General features: G+C 40.5%; 2 protein-coding genes across 5 annotated transcripts in view; one reads left to right on the top strand and one right to left on the bottom strand.

Moving 5' to 3' along the window:
* CWH43 (cell wall biogenesis 43 C-terminal homolog) overlaps window positions 1-10848 on the bottom strand; it is a 30847-nt gene extending 19999 nt beyond the window's left edge. Inside the window, exons 1-4 of one of the 3 annotated variants that reach the window (XM_059469970.1) lie at window positions 6027-6075; window positions 4603-4794; window positions 1459-1579; window positions 1192-1346 (exon numbers count right to left, since the gene is read on the bottom strand). In XM_059469970.1, coding sequence (XP_059325953.1) covers window positions 1192-1346; window positions 1459-1579; window positions 4603-4756 — 430 coding nt within the window. In that variant the 5' untranslated portion in view covers window positions 4757-4794; window positions 6027-6075. Of the gene's footprint in view, window positions 1-1191; window positions 1347-1458; window positions 1580-4602; window positions 4795-5591; window positions 5695-6026; window positions 6076-10484 lie in introns of those variants that run through there. The other 2 variants (XM_059469969.1, XM_059469971.1) reach the window with 2 other exon arrangements.
* On the top strand, window positions 10715-25686 carry OCIAD2 (OCIA domain containing 2). 2 transcript variants are annotated; one of them, XM_059469972.1, is made up of 8 exons: window positions 10715-10877; window positions 14018-14147; window positions 16387-16477; window positions 17291-17344; window positions 19170-19217; window positions 20219-20324; window positions 21508-21595; window positions 24009-25686. In XM_059469972.1, exons 2-7 carry the CDS (start codon window positions 14088-14090, stop codon window positions 21587-21589), a joined length of 441 nt encoding a protein of 146 aa, XP_059325955.1. In that variant the 5' UTR covers window positions 10715-10877; window positions 14018-14087; the 3' UTR covers window positions 21590-21595; window positions 24009-25686. The 2 variants fall into 2 exon arrangements, with proteins under 2 accessions (XP_059325955.1, XP_059325956.1); XM_059469973.1 differs by lacking the exon at window positions 10715-10877 and adding an exon at window positions 11151-11450.
* The last annotated feature ends 433 nt before the right edge of the window (window positions 25687-26119 follow it).

Raw genomic sequence — 26119 nt, 5'->3', positions numbered from 1 at the left:
GATTGTGTTATCAGAAACTGATAATACCAAAAAAAAAAATTCTTTACTAACAACCCGAGATCTGTCAAGAAAATATATTCACCCTAAGTGTTCAAAAATGCCAACCTGCCCATCTGATTATTTTCCATAAGAAATTTTAAATGTTTAAATTGGCTTTGAAAATCAGCAGAAAAGTTATTATAATTTGTTCAGAGGCCTCTGTTCTCTGAAACCCGAAACTCTGATAAGAACAAAACCTGACACTTCCAAATAAGCCAGAAATAAACTCCCTTCCTTCTTTTTTCCATGTGCTTTAGAACCACTCTTATCTAAGGAGAAAGCAGCACCTTTAATTGCATAGACATATCATTTTGTCACCCACAAACAAGACAGATTTCCTTCCTAATCTGCTGCAGCAGATTCCCTTTCTAAATTCTGATGAAAGCTCAGGCTTAATTTAGATTGTGTAATGCTAGATTACAGACAATATGCATGATGCTAATTTATACCCACTTACACATAGATAAGGTTTTATCTTTCAATTAATTCTTTAAGGTTATACTGAGAAGGAAGGATATTCTGAGGATTTAACATGAGCTGCCTTAACTAACCAACCCAACCTTGCTGTCTTCATTGGCAATGCCACCTCCACAATTTAGCCTATGCCAGCCCCCACTACTGTGTACTCTGTGCAAACACTCCAAGAGCTTGGGCAAAGTGTAACTGGGACAACTTGTCCACTCCTCCAATTCTTTCTGTTTATTTTCACATATCAGCTGTTCCCCAATTGTGTCTCCCTTTCTCTGTTAAAAGATATGCACTGGCAGAGAAACTCAAAGTGCAAACTGAATTAACAAAATAACAAAAACACCAGAAATGTTTCATGCTGGAAAGACAATAACTCATTCTGATTTTATTGGTCTATCTTATGCCTTTGTTTGTGTTACTGTCACATTGTTGGCACTGCAATAGGGAAAAAGAGGCAGTTCTGGCACCAACTTACTACCATTTGTATGAATTGTGATACCAGTTCTGCCATATTATGGGCAGATGGAAGTACCCCACAACTTCTAAAACCTGCAATGCTCATGCAGCAGGTCTAAAACCAGATGAGGTTGGGGATAAAAATCAAAGAATCAAAATCCAGTGACACATAGCTAGGTATACTTTAGGCTCTTCTCATAACCACCATCTTTGCTGTAATATACTTACCTGAATGGATTTGCTCCACTGCTGCTATGAAACCAATTGTCAATATGACAGTATTGGCAACTTGTGAGCTCCAGACTGGATTAAGGGATGTGTACCAGATACGAAGAACAAGGAGCATTATCTTGCCTAGCATGAAGCCCCATATCCTGATGAACCTGTAAGAATCAGTTTTTGAAATAGTGAGACATTTGGGGGATTAAACAAAAAAAGAAAACAGCTTTTAATATAAAAAAACATCAGTTAAATTCCATCAGTATAAGAAAATACCTTTGTAAACTGTTTCCTGACCACCATGTTACTGTTTGAACCAGCAATGAAGAAGAAACACCAGCAGCCAAGATGAGCAGTCTAATTGAAGCATTTGGTGCATGGTATGATGCTAAGCTTCCTGCAAACAAATACACATAGAGGTTTCTTTAATGATCAATAGAGACTGGGTAGTAAGGATTTCCTGTGCATTAGGTCAACATTTTCTGTAATTTGAGCAGCTATACCACTCATCTGAAAACACATGACACTACACATTTTTAAACCAACAAAAGAAATGTAGATATGCATACAAATTGGGTATACATGATTTCATAGCAGTTATAATTTTCAAGGAAAAATTTTATATGAAGCAATTATCCAACAGTCCAAGTGATTGCCTTTTTTTAACTACTTATGGTGATTGATTCCATAGAGAGGATGTATGGATATCTAAGTATGTACAGATATTCTTCAACCATGCACTTAGATAATTCAAAAGCCATAAAGTTTTATGTACTGTGACTGTTCCTTTCTAAAAAGGATATGGCTTTTGCTGCAGTGCACTTGCAAAAGTAAGTACCCTGTGGCAAAAGCCACGTTCTTTATTAGACAGGAGCAGTCACCAAACATAGCACAGGGATTAGTAATCTACTGCCTCAGTAGGGGTGCACAAGGCTTTCTCTGAAGTCTGGTCTCAGAAGTGGTCAGTACCAGCCTGTGCCAGTCTATTACTGAGAGCTACTACTTTCCCAGCCACTGAAGGAGAGCATGTGCATACCTTTGCCATTTCCCAGGGCACAGTGACCCCACATCACCAGCAGTTTTAAATTCTGCTAACAGGTTTCCAATTCAAGTGACAATGGACCACATACATTCTTATACCTTCAGTCAGTGTGGTAAATACTGGCCCAGGACCAATGACAAACAGCAGAGGAAGCAGCAACACTGTTATGATACCAGCCATTGGCTAAGTGAGTATGAGTCAAACTTGAGGAGAAGTTAAGCAAGTAATGTCAGAAATGGCGCTGCAGATTCTGGCAACGCGTGCTAGGAATCCTCCAACTGTTCAGCTGCTCATTCTGCTCAGAGTAAAAGATGCAAAGCTTAGAGCCAAGGTGATAAACAAGATCAATGTGCAGTGAAGGTGTACTTGCATGAACTTCAACAGAGGTTTCATGTACAGTACACACAGATTTCTGTCACTAAATTGTTCTGGCAATCCCTAAACCTGCCTCTTCAAATATTTCATCATGTGTGCTACCCTGATTAAAGGTAGCATGGGTTTGCCAAGTTAGAGCAGACACACCTTTACTTGCTGGGCAAGTACAACCAAGACTTAAATATATCTATCCAAACACCCAAATTTAACTTATTTATGTGAAGACATAGATGCAAATAGAACTACCACAGGATACTTTGCTGTTTTTTGCTTGTTTTCAAACAGAACACAAAATCAAGTAGCACAAAAGGATACAGAAATTAGAAGTTGCAGGGAAAATAAAGCTTCCTGAAAAGGCAGAAAGAAACAGAATAGAAAAAAAAAATCATCTCCATAAACATTCTGGTCTTACTAAGCATGAAGAATTTTCTTATTTTTTGATTGTGAAACTGAAGACTGAGTAGAATGGGGTGGAGCATGCATGGGGTAGATTGTTCTGCCGGACAATTCAACAAGTCCCAGAGGAAGGCCATGGCCTTTTTGAGAAGAAAAAAAGATCAAAAAGAGAATGAACAAAATTGTCTCAGTATGAAGGAGGAAAAATGCAGGAAGAATTGAGAAACAGGAGAATCAGCAGCACATAAAAGACCATCATAGGCTGGTCACTGCTCTCTATTTAGCAGAACAAAACTTACACATTTCTAAGTAATTTCCATCTCTTTTGGTAAAGTGAACTAGTAAACATAGCAAGGTGATCTGAAGGATCAACCTTAAATAAACGTGGCAAATTTTGTGTTACTGTCACATCTGAATGAAGGTAAGGTGAATTTTAAATGCTTATACTCACTCCTACTTTCTAAACTAGAAGAACTTGCAGAAGGCAACACACAAGGCACTGCTGCAAGAAACTGAAGATTCTGCTCACTGAGAAGCTTATTACAAAACAAGGATGGATATAATGGGAAGAGCAGGAAAAGAAAAGAACATGGTAAGACTATTCTTCATGAAAATCAATGACACCAACAAATTCTGCTCATTTCTAGTATTTTTCTAAAGATAAAGAACAAAAATGATTTTTTAAAAAACTATGCAGGGAAAGTGAATAAGATTGTCTTACTCTGTCTTCTAACAGTAAAAGAGGAAAATTATAAGGAAAGTTATTATCTGTCTATCATCTTATATTGACAGATGAGGAGCTAGGATCTGCTGCTTGTGAAACACATCACTCTGCAGCAGCACTTTCACCTCTACACTGGATGGAGACCTTTGTCTCCTCTGAGTTCATTGGGCGTGGCAAACTCTCGCTTCTGAATGTGGCTGTAGCTGCCAAACCTTCCCCCAAAAAACTTTCAAAGAATCAACAAGAGCTAAGATTTGCACAAGTTAGCTGAAACTGAAGTAGGAATTCCAGATAATCTTGGTTTAAGGAGGAGCCTGTGGAATGGGAAACGAGGCATCTATTTCCTGAGTTTAAGATCAAATTTTTGTCCTGTGCAACTGACCATGTAAGAGTTATTTCGTATTTAGGATGAACCTATAACCCCTCTACAGACATGTAGATAGATAGATTTAATTTAAAAAATACATTCTTAGAAGAAAAAACTGCCTCAGAAACTAAAAAAGAATGTTTCACTCATAGAAATTAGCCCCAAGCTGCTCTATAATGCCTCATCCCTACCCATTGTCACAATTCAAAAAACACCTGCTCTGCTGATATTTGAGTGATACTGAAAACACCTTTCCTATTGGACATCACTCTTACTAAATTAAAAGCTCCTAGAAATAAAAGTGAAATTATATTTTTCTGCATTTATGCAATACAATGGCTGCAGAAAATATTTCTCTGATTATAGCTAAAAAGCATGAAAAAAAAAAAAAAGAAACCAACAAAATATGAGTATGGAGAGAGTGTTCTTGTCCCTTTTTGCCTGAATTTTAAGTGAATTTGAAATGTGTGTTCTTATGCACTGATGCCAAAACAGAACCTATAAGTGCATACTTACCAACCATAGTCAGTCTCAGAAAGGCTAGGACATACTCATTGTTAGCCAACCTCCAAAAAGGGCCAATTGTCAAGAATATCGGGGAAAAGAAGGCAACAGCAAAAACTTCTATGCCTGTGAGTGCCAGTGTCTGAAGAGGGAAGTAGTAGATCATTGGTGGCAGTGCATGGTAAAGAGACCAAGAAATGTAGCCTAAAACAAGAACAAGCCAAAAAAAGAAAACCCCATCATGTATTTTCAACAACAAGATTTCCTGGAGATTACTTAAGAGGTACCATTTTATACTTTCACATATATACAGACAATCAAATGTATTTGAAAGCAGTTCAAGCAACAACAGCCACCTTCTTTGAAGAAATGTTTGTTATTTCAAGATAAACAAACGCATTTTATGAGGAAATAAAATTATGAAAATAAACCAGCTCTTCCCCCACTCAACGGTTCGTACTTTGAACCTCAGTGAGGTGCTGAACCTCAGCAAGGATCCGTGTTCAGATGGCTGTCTATTTAAGCAGCCCACCCACAGTGTGAGGGCTCCTCAAAGGCAGACGGGTGACAAAGGAATTATTCTAGTAAATCGGTGTGCTGTTCTCCCCTGGAGACGCCTTCTCCGGGCACAGCAGCACTGCGCTGGGAGTTTCCAGCCTTTGCAGGAGATGCACCGAGCCGAGGACACTGCTCGGCGCCCTGCCTTGAGCAGGACAGCACAGCACCGCCTCTGCAACACCTGCACAAACACTTGGCCCGGAGCAGCAATAAATTCTGGCTGATCCGAGAGACAAAAAGCAATCCAGCATTAGAGGAATAAAGAACCCGAAGAAGAACGCTCAGATGAGAGCACTATTTACTCGTCCCAGAAGGGAGCTGTTCATGGGCGACACGCCCGCACGCAGGTGAGCCCCGCGATGCCTGCCCGGCCGGGCCCGGCTGAGCCCCACCGCCCTCAGCCGCGACCCCGCGCCCCCAGCCGCGGCACCTCCGCCACCTACCCAGGACACTCTCCGAGAGAACGGCCTTCCACAGCGGGAACATCGGCCCCGGCGCTGCCCGGCTCGGCGGGGGCTGCGAACCTCTCCCGGGAGCCGCGTCCCGTGTGCTGGGCAGGGCGCGGCGCCGCCGCCCGTCCCGCCTCACGGAGCCGCGTCCCCGGCGGGGGCGGGCAGCCCGCACGGCCGCACCGCGCTCTCCGCGATCTCCAGAGCCCGCCGCGCTGGACGGCCGGGACAGCTCGCCCCGCCGCTCGTGGGCCAGCAGCGCACATGAGTATTTTTCTTACTACCCTGAGCAGTCACGGCAGCAAGAAAAATAAAAGCAAAAGGTTGTCATAGCACAAGGTGTGGGGAAAAGAGGAGCTAACCCACTTGGCAGCCTGTACAAACAGATGGTTGACTACGCGTGGTTCAGGGATTTAGCACTGTGCTCACCTTTGTGAAATGCATGTTGTTCTATAGCAGAGTAAGGACTTCTGATAAGCAGTGCTGTCTACAAAAAAGCACCAAAAGATGCGTTTCGTTTGAGATTGCTGAGATTCCTGAGTAACCATGCTTGCTGAGATTCCTGAGTAACCATGTTTGATAATTTTAGAAGAAATAATGAGTTAAATCGAGCCAGCCATGATCACAGCTGCCAAGTTCTGGCAAAAAGATTACATTAAAAAAATCTCAACTTTAGAATTTTTGGGGAGGGAGTGAAAAGCAAAATTGTAAATATAAGCCAAGAACTAAGAAATCCTTTTGCTGTTGGAATATACCATCATCTTAAATTTTAATAATCTTCATACAGCATCCTATAGAACCACCATCTGTATCTTCTAATTTGTTTAAAAAGACTGTTCCATTCTAAATAAACCTTATGGTATGCATTTTCTTTCCCCAGTTTGTGAAACTCTAAATCCATAGGAGTAAACTACAAACACCTAACATCTATATGACCTATTATTAGCAATAAAGTCTGGTTTAGACATTTGAGAGGACACAGTACTAAACTAAATTTTGCCCTAGAAGTCTCAAAGTCAAGTGATTCATTTACCCTGCAGTATGATGAGGTTTGCTTATTACAAAAAATTCTGTTGAATTTTGGCTGCTATTTGAAAATATGTTTTAAAAGTCCACAGAAGAATTAAAGTATTTTGATGGAAAAGTTGACCTCTCTAGGGAAGGCTGAGACTCATAGATTTAATGAGCTTCTCTGTTTTCTCCAAGTTCCATGTCACTAAAGGCATCTTTCTTTTTCTTCATTAAAGAAAAGTCATACCAGAATAGTCACCAAGCTCACTTATGACTGGATATCAGGATTACGTGAGTGATGACACAATTTCATCTCACTGTGGTGTGATGCAAATGGAAGATGAGATCTTTGGCCAGAATAAAACCAGAACATGGATGCTGAGCAGAGCTTGAGGCTCACAGCATGCATTCAGCCAATACATGTTAAAAAAAATTTTGCAACCCTTTTTGTAATTGCAGTATCTTGCTTCATGGTTCAGAGGTGGAGTTCCAGTAAAACAAGACATGACCGGAATTGTGAACCCAATATGCTTGTGTGGCTTCCATTGAACTCATAATGCAATGAAAATAATGCAGATCCTGACAAATTTACCCATTGTATTCTGGGTACTGTCTTGGAGATTCTTAGTAACTATTAAGTTTGGCTTCACATGGCACAAAGTTACATTCTAGTGCTCTCCATAGGGCTGATATGTGTATGAGCTCCAGATTCAGTTGTAATGTGTTAAATACAAAAGTCAATGCTTGCAAGGTGCTTAGTTACACATATATGTGGAGCAATGCCTTTCACTACATTTTTTTGTATTCCTGGAGTGCCACAGGTGTACTTGACAAAAATATAAAGCAAAAGCATTTGATCGTTATAGGAATACAATAATGTCAAACCAGTAAAGTCAAGAAAACACTACAGTAGGATCTTCCACTCACAGAACAAGAAGCATTTTCATTCTAGAATAATATTTAAGACACCCTTACCCCAAGACAGACATAACAAAATTATCTGAATTTAAAAGCCCCATAATTACATTGGTTGACAAGGGTAAACTTTTCTAAAGCTAGTGATTGTAAAAAAACAATGCTTTATTTAGGTTCAAACTGTAATACAAGTATGTTTTGAGACCCAAATAAACACATGGCACTTAAAAGAACTTTCAAACCCCTGTGAGAAGTTGTCCTTATGTATTGCCTGAGATGCCTGAAATGAGCATGATGAAGAAGCAGAAGCAAGTGCCAGAGAAACGGGGTAAAAAAGCATGAAAGTATGAGCACAGATTAGGATTAAAACCACAGCTCTGGAAGAAAGCAGGAGTGGATGAGTTTACAGATAGGCATTTGTCACAACCTCATGGGAAATACAAACACATGCCGGTCCCTGCAAGCACTTTACTGGGTTCTTCACACTGAGAAGGGGAAACCCTGTATCTTAAACATTTCATAATTACCAACTCTTCACTTTTTAAAGATAGCCCAGGACAAGTATAAAATAGAAATACATCCAAGAATCAGCCAAAACAGAGAAAACTTACATGATTCCTTGCAAGTAGTGAGGGCAGTTTAATGTTTTACTCAGAAGTATGTTGACTGTTTCCTGCTGTGACTTTTCACGTCTTTTCATTCGCCCTTGACTCCTACTCCCATCAGCATGAGAACAATGCCCTGTCGTGTAATTCTTACTTCATTTTCCATGCTCTGTTATGGTTACAAAGCAAGGGGGTGGAGCTTTGTTTCTCAGGGAATTTCAAGCAATTAATAGGGTTTGATTTTGTAACAGACAAATAAACCACGTTTAACACAAGTGGTAATAGTTCCTCCTGCTGGCACACACTGCACACATAGGTGGAGTGTTTCTGTTGAACATGCACACCAGCAAGGATTTGCTTTGGTGACTGTGGTGAACATCAGGACCCTGGCAACCCTTCCGTGTTTTTTAACAGCTTCTTCAGTCAAGCAGCCAGAGCCTGTAAACCTTCCCTGAGTTTGTGAAATCTCATTCCTTGATCTGCTTCTACTCTGACAACAGATAATTCCTCAGCCAAACATTCAACTCCATATTGGTGGTTTTATTTTTGGTATCACTTGGGGTTTTTTGATTTTGATGTGTAAAGTTGGTTTTGTTCAGGAGCAGTAAGAGTCTCTTTTGCTTTGTGTTTACCCTTCCAAATCACTTACATTTACTGGTTTCTATTACCTTCTCTCCATTTTTATAACTCTGAAAAACTTTCAGGTAAATCTTGGAAAGAAAGAGTGTTTGAAGAACATATTGAATTGTGATAACAAACTTTACATTTAAAGTTACAATTAAAAAGAAGCTTAAACTGATTTTTAATAGGCACTTTTGCACAGAAATTTGCAAGAATTCCTTTGCAAGAATTCAAACAATCCTATCTCTAGGCAATCACTATCCCCAGGCACACATATAGCCCATAAGAAAATTATCATTCCAGAGCTCTTTCATTTTATGTTCAGTTTAAGCTAGACCAGTTAAGAAGTCTTTGGTTATTAAGTACTCACTCCAGATGGGATTCTCTAGTGTATTGCATTTTTCAGAACAGCATGGAGCCAATATCCATTAAATAGTTTTAGTGTATGTTTCCAAGAATACCTTTTAGATCCCAGTATTAGAAAGGTATTAGATACACTTTCAAGACTTGTTTTAGGACAACGCTCTTGCCCAGCCTCCGCGTGAAAAGCACATTTTGCAGCAGCAAAGTCTGATCCTCTGGTTTGGCAGGAAAGAGTGGGAGAATAGTCTGGTGAAAGGGGCTTCAAGTAGCTGAGACTGATGGAAGATGAAAGCTTTTTCTGGACTTAAGAAAATTAACTACGATTTATGTTTCTTATGAAACTGAGACACCAAGGTCATGCAAAAGGAGGAAGTTTAATGGTGATATCACAGGCTATTCATTTCATGATAAGCACTGAAGTGTCATATCACCATTTTAGATACTCTACTGAAAACTATTGTCTTTTTTATTAAAATAAAATGCAGAATAAAACTCATGTTTATATTTTTTTGTTTTAGAAAACTTATTCTTAAAGAGAGGCATTGCATTTCTCATTTCAGAGAAAGTAGAACCTTTTTTTTCAATATTCCTAGAACAACTCCTCCCACACCCAACTGACATTTTCAGGATAACTTTGTTTGCAAAATTATTTTTGCCTGATGAAAGTGCCTTTCTTATTTGTTAAATTCTTGTTAATATTAAAATTTTATTATTTACTTAATTATTTACAAGCATCGTAGTATTAAAATCAAAGTAGATAAGCAACACTTTTCATTCCAAAATGGTCAAGGTTGAATTTCCTTTTTAAAGAAGATTTCAAAAGCATTTTTTTTAAAGAAGATTTCATTTCCAAAAAAATATTTTCAATTCATAGGACAGACCCTGTATGTTGTATATTGGGGTCCTCACTACAAGAAAGAGAAGAAGTTACTGGAGAGGGTTCAGTGGAAGCCACAAGGATGATGAGAGGTCTGGAACATCTCTCTTGAAGAGAGACTGCAGGAGCTGGGCCTGTTTGGTCTGCAGATGAGAAAACTGGGAGGGATCTCATCAGTGCATATGAATATCTCAAAGGCAGGTGCCAGAGGATGCTGCCAGACCCTTTTTGGTGGTACCCAGCAACAGGACGAGGAGCAGTGGCCATAAACTAAAACCACATGAAGTTCCAATTCAGCTTGAGGAAGACCTTTCCACGGAGAGTGCCAGAGCACTGAACAGGGTGCCCAGGGATGTTCCAAACCCACCTGGACGAGTTCCTGTGTCACCTGTTCCAGGTGGCCCTGCCTTGGCTTGGGGGTTGGACCGGATGACCTCCACAGGGCCCTTCCAACCCTAATGAATCCGTGATTCTGTTACCTTCACTAACACATACCCTTGCTGAAAGAGCGGTCTGAATTTCAGTGGCGAAATCCGAGAAGGCGGAATTTTCTTGGCGTGCTTGCTGTTTTCCTACCGGAGCAGCGCACCGGGAGGCGAGATGTGCCCGTGTAGCCTTCGTAGGAGCGAGGAGCGGGGCACGAGGGGCACCCTGCGGCCCGGCCGCCCCGGTGTCCCTGCGCCCGGCGGCCGGCAGGTGCCGCTGGAGCCCGGCAGCCCGGCCGGGCCGGCCCCCGGCCAGCGCGGCTCAGCCCGGCAGGCGGGCCCTTACGGGCTTCTAGGGCCGGCCGGGCCGGGCCGGGTCAGCCCAGCCGAGCCCGGCCCAGCCCATCCCGGCCCAGCCCAGCCCGGCCCAGCCCAGCCCGTTTCCTCCTGAGGCCTAGGGAAGGTAAGCGGTGTGGGGGCCGTGAGTGTCAGACTCCTCCTCTCCGCGCCGAGCGGCCCCGCGGGGCCGGGTTTCTCCGGCGTCACGGCGGGGGAAGGCGGGGGTCGAGGCGCGGCTTTGGGCAGCAGGCCCGGCGCAGGCGGCCGCTGCGGAGCCTGTGCTGCTGCAGCCCGACGGCGCCGTCGCCCTCAGTTCAGGAAGCACACTGAGGTGCTTGAGCGTGTGCAGAGAAGGGCAGCGGAGCTGCTGGAGGGTCTGGGGTATAAGTCCTGCTAGGAGTGGCTGAGGGAGCTGGGGGCGTTTAGCACGGAGAAAAGGATGCTCGCGGAGACCTTATTGCCCTCTGCAGCCACCTGGAAGGAGGTTGATTAGTCTCTTCTCCCAGACGACTGGTGGCGGGACAAGAGGACTAGCCTCAAGCTGTGCCAGAGGAGGACGTTAGAAGAATTTATTCACAATAAGCGTGATTAGACATTGGAATGGACGTGACTGTGCCATGGTTCAGTTGACAAGGTGGTGTTTGGTCATAGGTTGGACTCGATTATCTTAGAGGCCTTCTCCAGCTTAATCACTTCTGTGAGTCTGGGAAAGAAATCCTCAGTGCTGGCCGGGTGTGCACTGCCCTGGATGTGGGCACTGAGCAGGGCTGGGCAGGCACGGGGCATTGTGCTCTCAGGTGCTGGTAGGGACCTTTGCATTGACTGCCTAGTGCAGCTACACTGTAGACTCACCTTTGTTTTAGACTCTGGCTCTTACTTCAGAGAACCGGTTCGGATAGGTGTGAAACATCATGTTGAGGCTTGTCATCTTCCTCACGATGGTCCTTGAAGTGCCTCTCTGAAATCTTTGATGAGTGGTGCCTGCCCTGGGCGTCACAGCCCATTGCCTGGACCAGTTAATAGAAGCGATTTTGGCTCCCCCCTTTCTTCCCCAAATTCTAGCAGCAGGAATTATGGGGTCATTATTTCTATTTAGAAGGAGGATTTTTATTGAAAACACAGTATATGAAGTTGACAACTCTCATATTTGAAAAACTTAGCTGTCTTCTTGCATACTGCTTCTTTGTCATCCCATTAGAGGTATTCAAACTGTGAGATATTTTCAGGAGCCTAAAATTAGCATTTTCTCCTGAAAATGAAGAAATTGACCAGAATATTTCTTGTAAAAGACAAATAAGTTTTTTGACTATTTGATCCTTGCAAACAACATTGATTTAATCTTGTATTATATAGGTATTTAATTTAAACAGAATAATATAACTGGGAAATTCTTCCCAGAATATACACTTAATTGTTGCACTAAGAATTATGTGTAAGGTTGAGAAAACAGCAATGAGTACTGCAGACAATTACAAGAAATTACATTTCTGCAGTAAGCTAATGAAAATATAGTTATTTTTTGGGATAACAGTTGTCTTTCCAAGACACAGGGGCTTGAAATATTAGAACACTTTTACATTCCTCAGATAGGAGACAGCTTGTCTGCTAGATATGAATATTAATGTCAGTTACATAATGTTTTGATGACATCAACTCTGCCTCTTTGTTTCATTCTTGCCAGTATAGCTCTCAGCTTTCATCCCATGTGGGAGATGTACCATGAGGCTGCTTAAAGGGCTAAATATTTTTGGGGTTCTTCATTATGTTGAAGCAGTAGCATCGCTGAATAATTTATAATTCAGGAGAAATGTGTACTTAGGCCAATATAGGAGGCCCATGGCAAACTGCAGATAGCTGTAATCTTTATTTATACTCACTCTTTTCCCTTCATTTTATTTTATTTATTTTCCTCCTGTGACTCAGCTGTTTTATTATCATGAAAAAGACAAGCTCTTTAAATCTGTTGCAGCATTTAGAAACTGTTTCCAGTGATTATTTTATGCAGCCGTCTGCACAAGTAGGCTTTCTGAGTAGATGAGAATAAAAAGGTAGATAAGAAAAGAACATTTGATTCATTTTTGATTGTCACAAACATCTTTATATGTCTTTCTTATATTTTATGTCATTTTTTTGCATTAAGTGACAAGAAACTGATGAAAATTGAATTGCTCTCAGATTGAGGAAGACGGTGTAGAGCTGTGAGCTTTCCTCATAGAATATGGGTTTTCAAACTTATGGTTTTTCAAAGACACAGTGATCATTGTCATTTTTGTGAGTGTCTGAGAATAAAGTGCAGGTTGGTGTGAATTCAATGCTTTATTCAAGTTTTTTTTTTTTACCAAGGGGATAGGAGGTTATGTTGCTCCTATTGCTTAAAAAACTTTGCTGTCTGAATATCTAGTGTTTATGAAGCAGATGTTGCTTGAACTTCATAGCTGTGCAACTGACCCCAAAGTAAGTGCAGGAAGTTGTTTATACAGTAATATTATTAATGAAAAAAAATAGATCAGTAAATTGTTACATATCTTTTCTATTTAACTCTGCCCTTTACAGCCACTTTAGCCTTGCTCAGTGCCACCATTCTCAGAAGGTACTTTCAGAAAAGAAGTGCCCTCTATGTTAATAAAGTGCTAGAGCATGCAGCAAAGTGCTAGGTAAAAATCACAATTCAGATTGTTTGAAGTGCTCTAGAAATAAATGAGTTTCCTTCTTGCTTTTCCCTAGCAGCATAGCTCTCAAGCATGGAAGGTTGCAACTCTAAAACTCTTTGGAATCTATTTATTCTTTTGTGGTTTGTTTTTTTTTTTAAAGGATGTTTGTAACTGAATTGGGTTTTTGGAGACACAGATGTGGTTTGTGATAGGCTTGCTTGGGGGGGTCCCATGGAATCCAGGCTTCAGATGATGGCAGTGAGGGTAGAAGTAGTGCAGTAATTCTGGACAGCACACTAAAGAAGCTGGTTTTTGGACCTGCAATACATTAAAAAATTAGAAAGGTTTTCTATTACTTGCTCATATTTATTTTCATTTCTTTATGATTGAGCATACTATAGTAAGTCATGATTCAGCATTTAACTTACCTGTTTAAGTTATGCACAACTCTGTGTTGCTGATAAGTGATAAACTATGCTGTAAATTGTGTATCAGGATGCTCTCTGCTGTAAAAATTGCACTCCTTTCAACCTGGTCCATTTTCTTTGTAGATGAACATTGGACTTACAAATATCAGTATGATATCTTGACTTTCTACCTTTGTACCTTGCAGAAAGAGAAGTAGCCAAGCATAAAACGCCTCTGCTGAACAAGAGCAGTAGCAGACTACAAGGAAAGAGACGATGTCTTCTGAAACAGCTCAACCGGGAGGTCAGACACCTCCAGTAAAGCAACCTGGATGGGTAAGCTGGGTTTCCTCCCTTTTATTTCGGTGCTATTGCTAATGAATAACAGACTTTGCCTCAGTTGCTCTTATTGAAGAGAGAAATAGGTGTCTGTTAGCTTAAGCATATAGATGAAGAGAGGAGAGGATGGTGTGTTATTTTTCCTGGTTCACTGTGCTCAGAGGCCTGGGAGCTGTGAATCTCAAGGCTCTGATTTGTGCCCTGAGTTATGAGCTGGCATAGCCGAGGTGTCTGAGCACAAGTCCAGTACAGCCTGTCCCCATCAAGCTCTGCATGCACATGTTCAGAAGGGGAGAAGGGAACAGTTCAGCACAAGAACATTCTCCTCTGATGGAGACATCAAGGAATTTAAATGTGATAGGACTTTTTGCTAACCAGTCATTACCAGAGGGCAGCAATACTGGGCTGATCTGCAAGGAAGAGGCACAAGTGGCAGCAGGGTGGCAGGGGATAGGGCCTCAGGTACAGGGAGCACAGTATCACAGTACCCAAAAAGAGGAGGAGAGCAGATGCAATGATCAGCCTACAGTCAGTTCAGTGACTGCCAGGCAAGTCTGATGCTAAGCTGAGTAATCAGGTTAGCAAGGCAGGGTAAGGATCTCCATGGTATAGCTACAGCACAGTTAAGGCAAGGGCCTGAGCTGAAGGGCAGAGGCCCTGGGTAAAGCTTCCTGCTGATTTCTCTGAGCTTTTCTGTTTTCTCTGCAATCTAACTCAGTGTTACACAACTGTGCCATGGTAGAGCTGACTCTGAGCTCAAGCAACTAAACAGCTGGCAGGGTGTGTATGGAGGCAGAAAGGTTGCAAAGCCTGTTGGTACACTTGGGGCTCTGACATGCATTTCCTTATCTTTCAGGCAGCCTGTTTGTATTTTACTGTATTTGCTATCACCTTGCTCTGAAACCAGTTTGAAGCAGTTCTCTGTGGTCTGGAGTGGAGCCAAGTCTGTGTTGTTTGCCCAGCTCCACCATTAACTTTTGTGGGAGCAGTGCTTGAAAAAGGGCTGAGATATTAATTACCTATAATGTGAAATGTGTGGCTATGGCCAATAAATGCATTTCCTTATGATGGCTATAAAATCATGCATAAAAGGAGTCAGGCATAAAAGGAGATTGAATCCTGTAATAGATGAATGTACTCTTTTTTCCAAGGCATTGCTTCTTCTATGATGCCTGTTTTTTTTTTTCAAGAATGTGTATGTTTGAAGATGATGTCTTTTTATAAAAAAAATGTTAAAATTTCAATTAATTTTAACTTAATGACAACTCCTTTCCCTTGGCTTTTCTTGTTGAGCACAATGTCATGGTATGGAATTGGAATATCCTTTGGATCTGCTGGGTTCAGCTGTCCCTTATCAAATTCTTCTACATCCCCAGCTGGTGGGGCAGCCTGAGAAACAAAAAGGCCTTGACTCTGTGTAAGGTCTACTCAGCAGTAATGAAATATCCCTGTAATGTAAAGACTGGTTTGGTCATAAATCCCCAGCCTAGCACCACACTGGTTACTATGGAGAAAATAAACTCTCGTCCAGTCGAAACCAGTGTACCCTTTTAACACTGAGTCTTTTCTTAAAGAAAGAAAAATAATCCTCATATGTTTCCATGCCAATACCCTGGATAGAATGCAAGGGAGGATGCTGTCACTTTTTCCTCACAAGCACAATGGGGGAAAAAAGAGCTACCTTCAAGAAGTCTGTTGGCAGCCTGATTTGTACTAGGGTGAAGCCAGTATGAGTTCAGTTAATGCCATGGACATATTTAAATTGCCCAGAGAGAAAGTTCTACTAGTGGGGAGTCTGGCAGAATTTGTGTTGACCCTCTACTTGAAAATCTGCTATTATTGAACTTCAGTTGATTTCTGTACAGAGCAGAACTTGATTTTTGAAAACTGCCATTCTGCCTTTATTTCCTGTAATTTCTTTCTGGGAGACATAATGGAGCTCATGAGAATGAAATGACTAACAGATAGAACACAATATGCTTCTGGGGTAAGCAGCAGCTGAGCTATTTTAGGAAAGTAAAGACCAACAAGATGGGTTGTTTATACTTAAAACCTAAGTAGTTCTTTCTGTTTCTGTATTGGGGCATCACAATTTCATCACACTGCTAGCAACAGAATAAGGAGTTTTGCTTTGCATTTATTTGTTTTTTAAATAATTTATCTTCTTTAATTGATTTGGTTTTTTTTCTTCCTGTGAGATTAAATTTGGTAAACTAATCCATGTTTATGCTTTCAGCCAATGTTCTTTTGTCCCATGTCCCAAATTCAAGACAGAGAGATTGCAAGGATCATTAAAGAATGCAGACAGGAAAGTTTCTGGTACAGAGGTGAGTGATCCAAAATCATTCTCACCACACTTACCACACAGAATGACTTTTTGTTGTATGTATGCAAAACTGTCTGCAAAATGCTTTTTTGTTGGAACACTGTTGTGGGTTAACTCTGTCATGTTAAGTTATACTTTGTACTCTCAAAGGTTTAATTGAATTATTTGCATAATTGTTGTAGGTAAAGGTGGTTGAGTTGAGGTCTTGTTTAATCTCAACTTCAGCAGTTGTAGAGTTGGTTCCATTCTTGAAGTCCATTATAACAACTACCTTAGGAATGTTTTACTTTGTTACATACTTATCCTTGCCTTTGAATGGAAGACAGGCATAGCTATGTGTCTTTGATTTGTGAAATTCTTTGTATGTTAGGACAGCTAAAAAGATCAGTGCTTGGTGTTGTAGTATCCTTTACTTCCACCCTCTCAGTTTGTATCTAAATTACATAATTCCTTGAAAAGATGAATTTTATTGGAGCTGTTGTCATTACAAGTGTTGCAGTAGTTAGAGGAGATATTCAGATTGTGGAAACTATTATTTAATATATATATATATATATATATATATATATTGCATTAGCTCCAGATGTTACAGCATGGCTGATGTCTGGCACTGTGTGAGGACATTGTGGCTTTGAAGAGAACAGAATTTGAATGAGCAGATGTAATAGGTGATTAAGAACAGTGGGCAAAGTTAATGTTTAGAAATAATGTGTTTAACATTAGAAACAGAAAACATTTAATGTATAAGAGAGTATTTACCAAATATGTAGCAAATTTTGGCTGATACTAGCTACTCTCATTTTCATTTTCACAGCTCTTCCTTTATCTCTTGGGAGCATGCTTGTCACCCAGGGGCTAATCTCAAAAGGTAAAGATAAAAAAAATATGTCATTAAAGTGCTGGTTTTCAAGATCAATATTCTTCTTGCTCATTACCATCATTGCTATGGTGATTTGATTATTATGTGTGCATTGCCACAGCCATTCTTTTGCAAGAATGAACTGAAAAGAGAATTTGCAAATCCAAAGACTGGTGGCTGGGTTTTGTCACCGTGATCACCTGGAGGTGAGTGGAGCCTTCAGTGGGGCAGCTCGTGGGGCAGAGCGTGGTACAGCCCGAGCAGGGCTCAGCATCGGGGGCTGGAGCTCTCCCTGGTGTGTTGGAAATGCTGGCAGTGTTTTGGCACTGACCATGTATCAATGTGACTGCAGCTTTGGTGCAAAGGGACAAGGAGTACTGCCAAAGGGAGGAGACAGAGAGCTTTCTGTAGAGATGGCTCATGATCTGCAGGCTAACACAAAAGAAAATTGTGTTCTCTTTATGTGGTGGGTGAACCTGGTTCTGCACAGGCATCTTCAGTTTCCCTGCTGGGGCCTTGACTGTGTATAAGGTTGAGGTTGGTGTTTTGGGGAGAGAGTGAGGGGCATCCACCCTGAAGTCTGCTAAGCTGTATCACAAGAGGCTGATGTGGGTTCCCTACTCCATCCTTGACCTATGAGCTTGTAGGGAGACAGGGAGGGAAGGAGTAAGAGTGTGTCAGAGAAGGATTGCACACTGGAAAAAGGGTGAGCAGTGATAGGAAGGGCACCAGGGCTGTCTCTGTAGTAACATGCCAGCCTCTGGCACCAGGTACTCTTCTCAGTCTCTGTTCATTGTACTTGGCTGTTTCTGATCAGCTGTGAAATAACAAATGCTCTTAGTAAATAATCATTGCTGTGTGTCAACAGTTGGAGGGGCGTGATTAGAAACAAACAACACTTTTGTTCCTCCCTCCCCCGAGAGACCCAATATAAAATTGCATAGATCACAGTGGGCAAAGGCCCTTGTGCTTAGCATAGGCTGAATAATCCTCTGTCTAAATACTTTCTTCTGATGGCTGCACACAGTACCCTGCCTCTAGAAGATGCTGGAGCTTCTAAGCCTCATTATTACTGTCTGAATGCATGTAACAGTGCAAGCAGTGTTTACTTCCCTTCCCTTTGCCATGGTAATCTTGCTGTGTGGAGCCCTCCTCCACAGCATGGCATTCCTCTGCCAGACACATAGTTCTCAGAGGAATACTGGTTTCACCTCCTGAGATAACTGAGGGAATGTGGATTTTGGTGGAAAAGCTAAAGATAATTTTTTGCTTTTTTTGTTTAGCACACTGTGTTCTCCTCTTAAAGGCCAAAATGTGTGATCTTTCCTCTGCACAGGGGAAGGCTAGATACCAGTGGTACAATTTTAATTGATAGCCATGGAAAGCTACCAAAGAGCAGATTCATCCTACTTATCACAGCACAAGGAGCTGGACCCTGTGTAAGAGATTTAATTTTGCTGTTTTATATGCAGGGTTGGTTTGTGCTGAAACATAAGCCACCATCACTTCCTCTGCAGTGCTGCAGGTGTCACCAGTGGCAGACATGTTGGTTTACACTGCTGCTTTCATGTTGGTTTACACTCTGAACTCCTGCCTGAGGTGAATCCTGCAAAGTCCAGATTCTCTTCCTCCTATGACTCTAGAACTGCCCAAAACACATGCACTAAGAACTAGTGGAATAGAAAGTGCCCTGATGTACTGAAATCTGAGTTAATGGACTTCATACCATCTTCACCTAAAGAAATGCAAAATCTGTAGGAAAATTAATGCTGGTTTTGAGTGCTGCTGAGTTCCTCAAGTGAATAAGATTTCTGACTATTTCCTTTTATTGTAGGCATTTTCTCAGCAAGTCCAAGATTTGGTCCATTCCCCAAGATGGCAAGTAAGTTGTACCCAATTCTAAAAGGAAAGAAAAGGTTCTTTACAGGCAATATGCCTGTAAAGATGCATCTCTCTGAATTTCTTTCTGAATTTCTTTCCAAAATCTTCTTTTTTTTGCAATTTATATGTTACCCCAGCAGATTAGGAAATCAGATTTCTGATGTGTTTAAAAATAAATGTATGAAATGAGATTCTTCTAATGTAAATATTTTCAGTAGCAGCTTATATTTATGTAACACAGTACCTCAAATTGGTACAAACTCTAGTCTCCATTTTGTTTTATAAATTATGTCAGCTCATTGTGCTTGGCAGATTGCACAATTTATGGTATCAAGAAGTCACAATACTATAATATATAAAATAGTACAGTCCTTTTCATGTGTTTGATTGATCTCAACTGTCTAATTCAGAACCGTGGATTGATAAAGAAAACAGAGAGAAGCACAGGAACTGTACTGTACAGTGAGGTGGCTCGTAAATGACAAGAAATTAAATAGATTCCCTCTCCAGCAGAAATTCAGCAGGAAATCAAGGACACTGAAGTAGTCTTTTATTGTGACTCTAGTGAATGAAAGCCACAGTGCAACCGTATGGCAAGCTGATGTTCCAGCTTCTTAGAAGGCCAGAGAAGTTGGTGTTAAAAGTGTGATCAATTAGAAGTAAACCATGTTGTGCAATCAAAGGCAAAAACTGTTAGTGCTGACATTGTGAATTAATTTAATTTTCTATAATCCTTTAAATATTATCTCCTTTTCCTGTACATAGGAATATTTTTTCTTTTTCTGTATCAATTATTTTGGACCAGTTCTTCTCTCTCATGATAGGTAACCAGTGTTCAGTAGTTATTGAATTCACCCCTGTAAACCCTGTATAATTTCACATGTGTTTGTGACATGTTCTGAGAAGATGTGGTACAGAATTTGTTATATGAATAAAGTGGAGCCAATAGCACACTCCTGATTTAAGCTGTTGTATTAACAATATTTTGTTATCTGTCTGTAGTTGCTGGTGTCATGGGTTATGCCATTGGAAAGATGTCATACATGGGAGAATGCAGAAAAAAATTTCAGAAAATGGGTATTGCACCAATTGGTCCAGAAAAAAAAAGGTCTGTGCTTATTTAAAATAATCTAAAACGCACTAAAATTATATGGAGCAAAACTATTAATTTAAATTCTATTATTAGATCCTGAATACTCATTTTGGACTATATATCACAGTATTAGAAGCTACTACACATTCTTCAGAAAATGCAAATTAAACTAATTGTAATACCTGTTAGTAGGATATCCATTATTTAAATGAAATTATTGTACTTTTAGTGTGATGTGAACAGTTGCTCAGTCTCTTTTCTAGTATCATACTGCTAAGATTGTCCATGTTATCACTTTGATCCTTTGAGTCTTCCTTTGGAACATACCTCAGGCCAAATATGCTGCAGATTTTCTTATAATGTTCTCATGTTTTAACAACAGTGTCAATCTCAGCTCGTATTCCAGCCTCCCTCTCCTCTCTGGCTTTGCCCAGCCTCATGCTGTCATGCCAAACCATGAAGAGCACAAACTGAGGGGGTGCTTCTTCCACCTTGCACCTCTAACCATAGAATAGATCTCAGTGGTTGACTTCTGTCACCTGGTGCCTCCATGAATGTTTTATTCATTGTTTTCTTAATTTCACCTAAAGTACTCCTTCACATCAAATCAGACTCTGCTTTCCTTCCCAGCTCCTCCTTCAGGTGCCTGTTGTACTCTCCATTCTCAATATGGCTTCTTGTAGAAACCTTTTGCTCACAGAACACATTTCCAAAAGTCCTATCTAAAAAAAACATTCTCCTTTGTCTTTCTACATCTTTCCCCCAGACCAGCATGAGCTTTTATGGCTATAAAAGTACCTGACTGATAATGGGAAGCTTTTTCATTGTTCATCTATTTCTCTACTTGTATTCTTCCCCCACATATCAAAGTATATACTTGGTATTACATGAAGTGTTATACACCTTACTCCTAGCTCAGTTTGCTCATAGGTACAATGGCAAGGACTGTCCTTTGCTGCTTAGAAAATCCTGTTCTATTTTAGCAATTGCTAGAAGGAGTACTTAGTACTAATTAATGGGCATTTATTGTCTGAGGCATTTAGATGTCATATTTTGCAGTTTATATCCCATATTACAAAAACTGGGGAATCTAGGCAAGAGATTACTTCTTCAAGAACTTTTACCATCATGCTCTATGGTTGTATTAGAAGAAATCCAGCAAAATTCTTCAATGTTTTATTTGCTTTCCATATTGTAGGAAGTGTCCTCATACTTGCAAAGAATGTAAAGCAAAATCGGGATCGAATGAGAGAGAAGGTTCAAGTCCTTCAGCAACTTAGTGCCAGGTAGGCAACCTTGTAATTGTTTTTTTAAATCTCATACTATTTTCCATGGTGAATGGTATTCTGCTTTTGAACAATATTGTGTAAATTACAGATTTTAACAATGGATCAAAATCCAAGCATTACTCGAGGAAATATTCTGTATTTGTAATTCCTGATTAATTTTGTTTCTTAATTTTTACCTTACATACCTTTCATACTAATTTTAAATCCCCCATCTCTGTGGAATTTTTTCTTTAGCTGTAGCTGAGTATTGATGATTGACCTAAGTGGAATTAATTTGGATTGTATTTGTATTAAAACAAATACAACTCCTTTCAATTTCCAGCTTGTTTTACTTAAGAATCAGTTATGGATTTTGTTGATATTTAAAAATGCATTGAAGTATTGAGAACTAAAAGCAGACACAGCTGGGTGTAGGTTTTTTGCATTCAGTTCTACAATTTGGCTAGAGCCTTAGTGGGGCAGTGTGATAGTGGTGCAAGAGCAGTCTGCTGTGGTGGGGCAGGGGACGTGGCTCATGAGGTGTTCTCGCCCCAGAAAGGGGGAAGTTCCCTCTGTGGAAAAGGAGGGTTTGCAGGGTAGAAGGTAGGCAAGTGTTTAAAAGGACTTGCACTCTATGAAAAACAGGCCAGCAGCTAGGTTTTTTAAGAATGCTTTCATACTGTCTGCTTGTGGTAAGCTGGCCTACATTTCTCACAGGCAGGAGAATGTGTGGAAGTGTTTGCAAATAGCTCAGCTGCCTGCAAGAGAGGGGAGCAGAGGGCCTGTTTGAAACCCTGCCATGGGAGTTTATTCAGCTAAGAACAGAAGTCTGACACAGAAATTGTTGCATTGAGTCTAGCATATATAATGTACCAGTTTGGACAAGGATATTGGTGATGGTGCCTTTCTTACTCCAAAGTGCATGCCCACAGACAGTCTAGAAGGAGGAATATCCTGTCAGAACCTGTTCACTTGCCCAGATGAGAGATTTTGATGGACTTTTACTATGCAGCAATACATTGTGGCAGTGAGGATTGAAAAGAGTTTTCAGAGTCCTTAAAGAAGGTATTAGAATAAAGTCCTGATTTTAATCAACTTTGCCACTGGTTCAGAATTTTATATCAAGTGCTGCAAGTGCTCAGCCACTAGCAGAAAATGCACTTTGGCTTAGGCTCACCTCATGGGGTTGTTCCAAAAGAAGCAGTGTTTCTCTTGTGCCAGTGACAGAGATCACTAACTGAGCTGGCCCTCCAGGCCACCTCTCTGCTCTAATTTGGTATGAGGACAGGGGTAAAAAATCCCCCAGAACTTTCTGAAGGGTTTTGTGCTAGTGCCAGCTTGAAGGAGGAAGTGAGCCAGACTTAGATAACTCTGAATAAATAACATTCTAAATCCATTAGCACCTATGAGCTTAATTAACTTCTTGCAGTGCTGTGCTGATTAACTGCTTTTGAAGATTTTGTGTTAAATAAATGTTTATGTAGGCTCACTTATTTCAAATAAGCACCTCAAAGCATATTTAATTGAGAATGGTCATTTACTAGCAATTACCTGTGTGGAGGAATCAAATATTTATTATGGGCTTTACCTCTGCTGTTTGCCAGAGCTGCAGCTTGCTGAACCTTCAATCCAAACACATTTTATTTTTCAGTCTTCCTCTGTGAACTGACAATATTTTTCTGGTATGCAAGTACCAATTAGCTTTTAAATAAATTCCAAATTGTCTCAAATACAAAGGAGCCTTGCAGCTTTTAGAGGGGAAGAACACAGGATGCCACAGGCCTCTTTCCTTGTTTTCTTCCTGTAATGGGTCCTGAAAGTTCTGCTGTGGAACCTGTTCCCTGCTCCAGCTCACACGTTCATCAAAGACCCTGATTGCTGCACATTTTACCAGCAGCTTAGATCTTCTTGTTTGGTTTTTGAAACAGCTTGAAAGCTTAGTAAAAAAATTAGTTTGAAAACAAATGTAAGGTAAGTGTATTTCTTTCAAGTTTTAATTGCTGTAATGAAAAAGCCATTGTATTTGGGGCAGTGTGGTATTTTGAATTTGCCACAAATCAATTCTGATGGACAGGTTTTAGAAACTAAGGAAAAGAAGAAGTACTGTAAGTATTATGTTGTTTTCTGTGTTGTTAAACCTCTTCTATGTTTCAATAAAAATTCTTAATTTATCATGCTGTGCTCTAAAAATGTGCAGAGCCTCTGCTGAGTACATCTTGCTACTACCCATGCAAAGCATGTGATGCAAGCTCTGGCAGTACCTGGGAAGCCCACTCAGATAAAATTGTAGTCATGTCCAGGAGTCCAAAGTCAATGTCTTTTATCCTCAGGGACTCTGGAATGTTTGAGAAACCACCAAGAAGTTCTGTGTTTAACACTGAAAGCAAGGTGGCACTCACATAAATAACAGATCATTTTATTCTGTTTACAGATGTGGTGAACACGATTAAAACCTTATGGACCATCTTCTTTCAAGGCGCTTTCCTGTAGATTAGAAATAATAATGTTGTGATTCTATCTCTTAGATTTGATATAAATTGACTTATTTGAAATAGTTGCATATTGTTTCATAGTTCTATTTGTACTAAATACCATTTTTTGGAATGCACTTTTTGAAATACACCCCTCTCTTTTCAGCACATATTGGGTAATTTTCCTCTCTTCAGTGTAATTTAGCTCTTAGTGCTGAAAAATTACATTTGTCTATTGTATTTAGATGCTGGCAATGCTTTGTGTAACAGACAAAGTGGTTTATGTTGGAATGTTTGTCTGTGTCAAACAGAAATGGTGTGAGGATGTGTAAATGGTTTGCACAGTGAAGCAGCTATCCAGTCTCTGAGCTGACCCCTTGGTTGTAAGAGTACCCAATTCAGGGGATTGTCAGACTGCACTTACTGTGCTGAACCAACTTTCCATAAGCCAGTTTTGCACAAAGGGCCACTTTGCCAGGGATACCAAAATCATGAACAAGAACAATATTTTGGAACAGTTTATGGTTGCATAAAATCTGAGGCCACCAGATGCTGAGAAAATCCCAAACCTAGATGGCACATGCTCCCTACAAACAGCAGGACACAGTCTTCCATGAAACATCTCAGCAAATCAAAAGCAGGCACTTCCCCTAAACACAGTGATGGCTTTCATATGGAAATCAATGCAGCTACTGAAAAGTTTGGCCTTTGCTGTCAGTCAATGAAGACTGTCTTCTGTGGGCTTTTTCTGTTTGCTTTAATATTATGCCTGTGGCTAGTGTTCCTCTTTTGAACTAGCTTCTGTGGGCATCTTTACCTTGACACAAAGAAATTCTGCAAGCAAAATATATAGTGTAGAAAAGTATAATGTAACTATTAATTGGTTAGTAAACACAAAAGACATTCTAGATTTGACAAAGTCATTAGACTGAATACTCAACTCCCTGATAAAGCACTTGCATAGCCCTTTCTAGCCAAGCAGCCACCAGGCAGAAGGGAAAGGGTTAGACTGGCCTGCCTGTTCTTTACTATAAGATTTTATATTTTTCTACTTAGTGTTTATCCTCTTGAATTCTTGAGCTACTAAGCACCCCTGTCTCAACAGGGGCTTCAATTTTACACTCGCTACTTTTCTACAGAATTTTTCACAGCACTTTCAGTGGGAGTCAGGGATACACAGCAGTGCTGGGTCACAGCTGCTGCTGTGACGGGCAGGTGAGCCCTGGAGAGCCTTGGAGGGCCTCCAGGGAGAGGGGCTTACACACCCACAGAGAAGGCAACCTCCTTTGTGAAAATCATGTCATTGTCATGGCTATGCTGTGATAGCCACAAAACTTGACTGGTGACATGTCTGAGCTACTTCCCCTTCATGTGTCATCTGCTGCCACGGTAACAGCCAGCAGCTCCCCAGGGTTGTTCGTGCCTGGCTCATCTGAGGGAAGCCATCACATCCAGGTGACACCAAGGAGAGCCATGCGTGTGACAAGGACCTGGCGTGTCAGACTCTCAGAGGTTGTTCTTGTGGTCAGTGTGACCTCTTGGGATTACAGCTTAGCCACTGAACTTTTCTTTAAATGTAATTCTGATTATTTTTTACCTTTGATTATTTTTCTGTAATAAATATACTGATGTATAAAATTTCTTGTTTCCTTTTTTTCTACCTTTGTTTCCATACTTTGCAAAAGGATGAATAGCTAATTGTGTTGATCTAAGTTAGTGATGCAGATATGAAAAAAGGCAATTTGTGAATAAGATGTATTAGCACAAAATTTATGCATATCAAAGGAAAATGAGCACAGCTAATGGGCAAACTGTTCTTTCAAAGGTCGTTAAAATCAGCTGGTTTTTAGTAATTATGTGCAGTTTAATGAGCTAATCTTTGTTGGCCATTGCTGTTTTGCATTCCATACAAGCAGGTTAAAGAATTTATTTTTAATTGAAGCAGGAGTTGAATACATTGAATTTAGGAGTGACCTATCAAAAAAATTGGGAAAGATTTGAGGTAATCAGTTTCTTCTTTAATAAGAGGGGAAGAGGTCTCCAGGAGGAAAAACATTTGACCTTGCAAAGG

This window comes from Ammospiza nelsoni, chromosome 4 (assembly GCF_027579445.1).
Source record: "Ammospiza nelsoni isolate bAmmNel1 chromosome 4, bAmmNel1.pri, whole genome shotgun sequence".
Lineage (NCBI taxonomy): Eukaryota > Metazoa > Chordata > Aves > Passeriformes > Passerellidae > Ammospiza > Ammospiza nelsoni.
The sequence above is the reverse complement of the archived record's forward strand: the minus strand, read 5'-3'. Positions and strand labels throughout refer to the sequence as shown.